At 47.6% G+C, this 6,666-nt stretch overlaps 1 protein-coding gene across 1 annotated transcript in view; it reads left to right on the forward strand.

The window, feature by feature from the left end:
* The window catches only part of DNAJC16 (DnaJ heat shock protein family (Hsp40) member C16), a 40,375-nt gene extending 34,970 nt beyond the window's left edge, over positions 1-5,405 (forward strand). The window contains 2 exon segments of the mRNA XM_073601534.1: positions 335-502; positions 3,601-5,405. Of these exon segments, the coding sequence (XP_073457635.1) occupies positions 335-502; positions 3,601-3,994 (562 nt within the window). The 3' untranslated portion in view covers positions 3,995-5,405.
* Positions 5,406-6,666: the final 1,261 nt, after the last annotated feature.

Raw genomic sequence — 6,666 nt, forward strand, 5'->3', positions numbered from 1 at the left:
CACCAGGTAATGCAGCCTCTTACCAGCAGAGGAGGCTCAAAGTTACAGCAAGGAGGACATCAAGTAATGCAGCCTCTTACCTGCAGATGGGGCTCTCTATCATTTGTGATTTTGGTGCAGCATTTCTATTGATATGCATTGCTCCCTGCATTGTCCCGTACACACTATAAATTTTATACTGATTTTTTTTTTTTTTTTTTTTCTGTGGCATTTTTCTACACAATAGCTGCATTTAGCACAGCCGCATTTATGCAAAAAAGGTGTGGAAGGTAACTTGTAAGAGTGAGATTCCGTGAACCCCAGAAATCCTGCATTTCCTTTTTTCCTCTCCCAGGGTTCCCAGGAAAGGTTTTGTGGAGGTGACGGAGTTGACGGATGTGAATTATATGAGTAACCTTGTCAAGCTGCGTCCGGGTCACATGAACGTCGTCCTCATCCTCTCCAACTCCACCAAGGCCAGCCTGCTGCAGAGGTTCGCCCAGGAAGTGTACATGTTTACCGGGTGAGTGCAGGAGACGCCATATTAGAAGTCTCAGCTATAAAAGGAACGTTCACCTTTTCATTAAAAAGATGAACTAACTCCAAATCCTGGCCACACCTCCGGATCCCGCTGCACATAACGGCCATATTGCTCCGTGCTGCCAATGTAGTGGTCCATTCGCTGCAATACAAAGACCTGGAGTGGGTGGTCATCATCATCATGCTCGCAGTGGCAAGTGCTCATTGGTTAGTGCGACCACATGACCACGCTGACTAATGAGAAGCTCTCATTTCTTCTGGGGCACCTTACAACAATAGGAAACCTCAGTTGTTTCTCTGTGGTCAGCACTGTCACATGACTGCACTGACCAATGATTGTTTCCTATTGCAAGCATTATGAATGATACTCCAAGGTTTTGGAATTTGAAGCCTTGACTAAACTTGAGAATACTTATCTAAGTTGTTTTCTTTTTATATCTTAGATGATTTCCCTTTACTGACTGTTTAAGAGACACAACAGGAAGTGAGATAAAATCTCACCAAAGTAAAAGGAAATCCATTCTTGTACAGTCGTTACCAGAACCCCCATTGGAGGATTTCTCTCCATTCCTGTTCTGCTGACAAGTCTCAAATTTTGCATTTCTGATTGTTGGAGGCGAGACGGGGACACCAGTGGGGGGAAATAAAACTTCATAGGTGATCTGAACCCTTCACCATTCTGTCCGAAGCTTAAAAAAAAAAGTTTCTTGTGTGCTATAATACAGCGTTTTTACATGGGAAGGGGAAGACGAGGTCTGTGTGTCTGAAAATCACAGAATGTCACTTGGAGTCTCTGACACTGGGGTGAGAAGGGAGCCACTAGATGACACTGGGGTGAGAAGGGAGCCACTAGATGACACTGGGGTGCACAGTAGGTCACATGGAGTCACTAGACGACAATGGGGTACACGGGTCACTTGGAGTCATTAGATGGTACTGGGGTGCACAGAAGGGCATTTGGAGTCATTAGATGGTACTGGGGTGCACAGAAGGGCACTTGGAGTCATGGGATGGTACTGGGGTGCAAAGAAGGTCACTTGTCACCAGATTACACTGGGGTGCAAAGAAGGTCACTTGCATTCACTAGACGACACTGGGGAGCACAGAAGGTCACATGGAGTCACTAGACAACAATGGGGTACACAGGTCACTTGGAGTCATGATGGTACTGGGGTGCAAAGGAGGTCACTTGTAGTCACTAGATTACACTGGGGTGAAGAAAAGGTCACATGACACTGGGGTGCACAGAAGGTCAATTGAAGTCACTAGATGATACTGGGGTGCACAGAAGGTCATTTGTAGTCATTAGATGACACTGGGGTGCAAAGGAGGTCACTAAGAGTCAGATGACACTGGGGTGCACAGAAGGTCACATGGAGTCACTAGATGGCATTGGGGTGCACAACAGGTCACATGACACAGGTGCACAGAAGGTCACTTAAAGTCATTAGATGACACTGGGGTTGCAAAGGAGGTCATTTGGAGTCATTATATGACTCTGGGGTGCACAGAAGGTCATTTGGAGTCATTATATGACACTGGGGTGCACAGAAGGTCACTTGGAGTCACTAGATGACACTGGGGTGCACAGAAGGTCACTTGGAGTCATTCGATGACACTGGGGTACACAGAAGGTCACTTGGAGTCATTAGATGACACTGAGTGCACATAAGGTTACTTGGAGTAATTAGATGACACTGGGGTGCACAGAAGGTCACATGGAGTCATTAGATGACACTGGGATACACAGAAGGTTACTAGATGACACTGGGGTACACAGAAGGTCACTTGGAGTCATTAGAAGACACTGGGGTGCACAGAAGGTCACTTGTAGTCATTAGAAGACACTGGGGTGCACAGAAGGTCACTTGTAGTCATTAGAAGACACTGGGGTGCACAGAAGGTCACTTGGAGTCATTAGAAGACACTGGGGTGCACAGAAGGTCACTTGTAGTCATTAGAAGACACTGGGGTGCACAGAAGGTCACTTGTAGTCATTAGAAGACACTGGGGTGCACAGAAGGTCACTTGGAGTCATTAGAAGACACTGGGGTGCACAGAAGGTCACTTGGAGTCATTAGAAGACACTGGGGTGCACAGAAGGTCACTAGATGACACTGGGGTGCACAGAAGGTCACTTGGAGTCATTAGAAGACACTGGGGTGCACAGAAGGTCACTTGGAGTCATTAGAAGACACTGGGGTGCACAGAAGGACACTAGATGATACTGGGGTGCACAGAAGGTCACTTGGAGTCATTAGAAGACACTGGGGTGCACAGAAGGACACTAGATGATACTGGGGTGCACAGAAGGTCACTTGGAGTCATTAGAAGACACTGGGGTGCACAGAAGGTCACTAGATGACACTGGAGTGCACAGAAGGTCACTTGTAGTCATTAGAAGACACTGGGGTGCACAGAAGGTCACTTGTAGTCATTAGAAGACACTGGGGTGCACAGAAGGTCACTTGTAGTCATTAGAAGACACTGGGGTGCACAGAAGGTCACTTGTAGTCATTAGAAGACACTGGGGTGCACAGAAGGTCACTTGTAGTCATTAGAAGACACTGGGGTGCACAGAAGGTCACTTGTAGTCATTAGAAGACACTGGGGTGCACAGAAGGTCACTTGGAGTCATTAGAAGACACTGGGGTGCACAGAAGGTCACTTGTAGTCATTAGAAGACACTGGGGTGCACAGAAGGTCACTTGTAGTCATTAGAAGACACTGGGGTGCACAGAAGGTCACTTGGAGTCATTAGAAGACACTGGGGTGCACAGAAGGTCACTTGGAGTCATTAGAAGACACTGGGGTGCACAGAAGGTCACTTGGAGTCATTAGAAGACACTGGGGTGCACAGAAGGTCACTGGTCTAGGTAAGTACAGCAGAAGGTGGGCACGGGAAAGCATACAACGAGCCATGTGACGCTTCACACTTTGAAGCCGATCCATTCATGATATCTGTCTCCTGATTGGCTGTGGCACTGATCAGGAGCGTTTCCCTGTGAACAGATTAGACTCGTATATCTGGTATGCAGTTATCTCAGTCAGTGTAATAACTCCGTCTTCTTCCCGTTCCAGGAGCAGTTCCCTCCACTTCTCCTTCCTGAACCTGGAGAAGCACCGGGAATGGCTGGAATACCTCCTGGAGTTCGCCCAGGACGCGGCCCCCATCGCCTACCAGTACGACGAGCACTTCTTCGAGCGGGATTACACCGGCTATGTGCTGGCCCTGAACGGTCACAAGAAATACTTCTGCCTCTTCAAGGCGCAGTCCACGCTGGAGGACGAGAAGCTGCTGGACGAGGCCGAGCACTGCCCACCCGGCGGCGGCGACACCCTCCGCAAGATCTCGCTGGGCTCCGGCTCCGGCCACATCAAAAAGAAATTAAATAAGCTGTCCTTATGGATGGAGAGGCTGTTAGAGGGCTCTTTGCAAAGGTTTTATATCCCCTCTTGGCCCATGCTTGACTGACAAACACCCGCGGGGGGGGGACCTCCATTCCCCCCTTTTTTTTTTAAACTGTGAACACAAGACATTTATCCTGCCAGGGAGATCTACGCGCTTTTAATGGCGTACCCCCAAAATCTTTGCCAGGAGCAAGAAACTGACCCAAGGGGCGCTCGCTTTGTTGCGTTTAAAGGGGGGGGTCGCTCTATACTGACGCCATTGACTATGCCACTCACTGCCTGCTTGTGTCTTAAGTTCTGTTCAGCTACATCCAATCAAAAAAGGAAAAAGCTTTAAGCTGCCTCAAGAGTCCACCTACTGGAAGATCTGAGTACTGCATCTATGTGCTGCTGCCTCAAGAGCCTGCCTGCTGGAGAACCTGAGTACTGCATGTATGTGCAGCTGCCTCAAGAGCCCGCCTGCTGGAGGACCTGAGTACTGCATCTATGTGCAGCTGCCTCAAGAGCCCGCCTGCTGGAGGACCTGAGTACTGCATCTATGTGCAGCTGCCTCAAGAGCCTGCCTGCTGGAGGACCTGAGTACTGCATCTATGTGCAGCTGCCTCAAGAGCCCGCCTGCTGGAGGACCTGAGTACTGCATCTATGTGCAGCTGCCTCAAGAGCCCGCCTGCTGGAGGATCTGAGTACTGCATGTATGTGCAGCTGCCTCAAGAGCCCCACCTGCTGGAGGACCTGAGTACTGCATCTATGTGCAGCTCCCAAAATTCTAACCTTATTTCCTCTGTTCTAAGCTATAACATTCACTGTAGAGGTCAGTCTTGCCCTCAGTAAGACTTGATAGAAAGGGAGGGAAATCCGGGTTCCTAGTGAATATCTGCCATTATCAATGCAAAGCGAAGTCCTTCTGCGCTCTAAAACACATCTATTAGTCTTTATCTGTGCAGCTGTTTTGAGTTCACTTTGTGGACGAGCAATAAAACTTTTTTTTTTAATTTTTTTTATTTATTTATCCTTCAGGTCACCCGAGTCAGTGAAAAAAGACACTTTATAGAAATTTTAAACTATTTTGCTCCAGAGTTTATGGATTAGGAAATTCTGTACAGACTTTAAGCCATTTGATAACAGCTAGCACTACCGTGTCCAATGTAGAGACTGAGTGGAATAGATAGGAAGTAGTTGGAGGGTGGGGGAGGTGTGTACCTGTGTGGCGCCACCTGCTGGCTGAATATTGCAGGACCGCCAAGCTGCAAGGTGACCTTTTCTATTTCAAGAAACGGTTCTGTGTGTGTTTTATTTGTACCCCGATTTTTGCCTTTTTTTTGCCGCACACATTAAAAATGGCGGTGTGGACTGAAGGGAATTCAATGATCTGAGCCGTTAAGGAACATTTCATACACAGCCATTGAATGTAGTTTTGTTTTTTTGTTTTTTTTTAATTGTATTTTTTTGTGTTCGAGGGTGGATTGGGGGGGGGGGGGACACAAAATGACAGGAGAGATTTCTTCATCTGAGATCAGTCCAGGCATGGAAGGACTGTCCTTGGATCATCCTGGGGTGGTTTTTTTTTTTTTTTTACCCCACCAGGAGAGAGTTGTACGTTTTTCCTCATTTATGCCAAAGTTTTTGTCGGTACGATTTTAAGGACGTCGGGTCTTTGTCATCGCTTTTCACGCACAGATTTTGAACCTTCGTCCCGAAGTCTTCTTTTCTTGGTTCTGGATATAAAAAACCCATTTCCAGCTGAGTTTTCATGAAATGCTCATCTGATGTTGCATTGTTCTTCCTTCTTCACTCATCGTTCTTTACTCCTCGTTCTTCACTCATCGTTCTTCACTCATCGTTCTTCCCGTATCATTTTTCCTGTATCGTTCTTCCTTCATCCTCCTTCCAGGATCATTCTTCATTCATCCTTCTTCCCGTATCGTTCCTCCTTCATTGTTCTTCCCGTATCGTTCCTCCTTCATTGTTCTTCCCGTATCGTTCCGCCTTCATTGTTCTTCCCGTATCGTTCCGCCTTCATTGTTCTTCCCGTATCGTTCCTCCTTCATTGTTCTTCCCGTATCGTTTTTCATTCATCATTCTTGGAGATCATAAAAAAAAGGAATTCTTGTGAGAGATGTGGATTTTCCCAAACTGTAAAGAGAGCGTCCTATGCATTACGTGAAAGGGATTCTATTGCTAGATATCTGTCCATGTCCTCTATGACCAAATGTTCCTGGATACCTGACCATTCCCTAATATGAGCCTGTTGGACGCCCCATTACAGAACCATGGCCATTATAAGGCGATGCCCCCTTCCATAACCATAAATATGAAGTTGCCCCCCCTCTCCCAGTGACGGTGGCCATAAATATGGAGTTGGGCCCTCTCCCCGGTGGCCATAAATATGGAGTTGGGCCCTCTCCCCGGTGGCCATAAATATGGAGTTGGGCCCTCTCCCCGGTGGCCATAAATATGGAGTTGGGCCCTCTCCCCGGTGGCCATAAATATGGAGTTGGGCCCTCTCCCCGGTGGCCATAAATATGGAGTTGGGCCCTCTCCCCGGTGGCCATAAATATGGAGTTGGGCCCCCCTTTGCAGCTTTAACAACCTGCACTTTTCTGGGAAGGCTTTCTACAGAATTTTGGAGGATGTCTGACCACGTGTGAGGTAAGGTAATGATGTTGGATGAGAAGACCTGGCTCACATGTTAAACCTCACGTTGGGCACCAAAAATTTTTTTTTTTCTTGGTGCCC

Source organism: Aquarana catesbeiana, linkage group LG10 (assembly GCF_042186555.1).
Source record: "Aquarana catesbeiana isolate 2022-GZ linkage group LG10, ASM4218655v1, whole genome shotgun sequence".
NCBI lineage: Eukaryota > Metazoa > Chordata > Amphibia > Anura > Ranidae > Aquarana > Aquarana catesbeiana.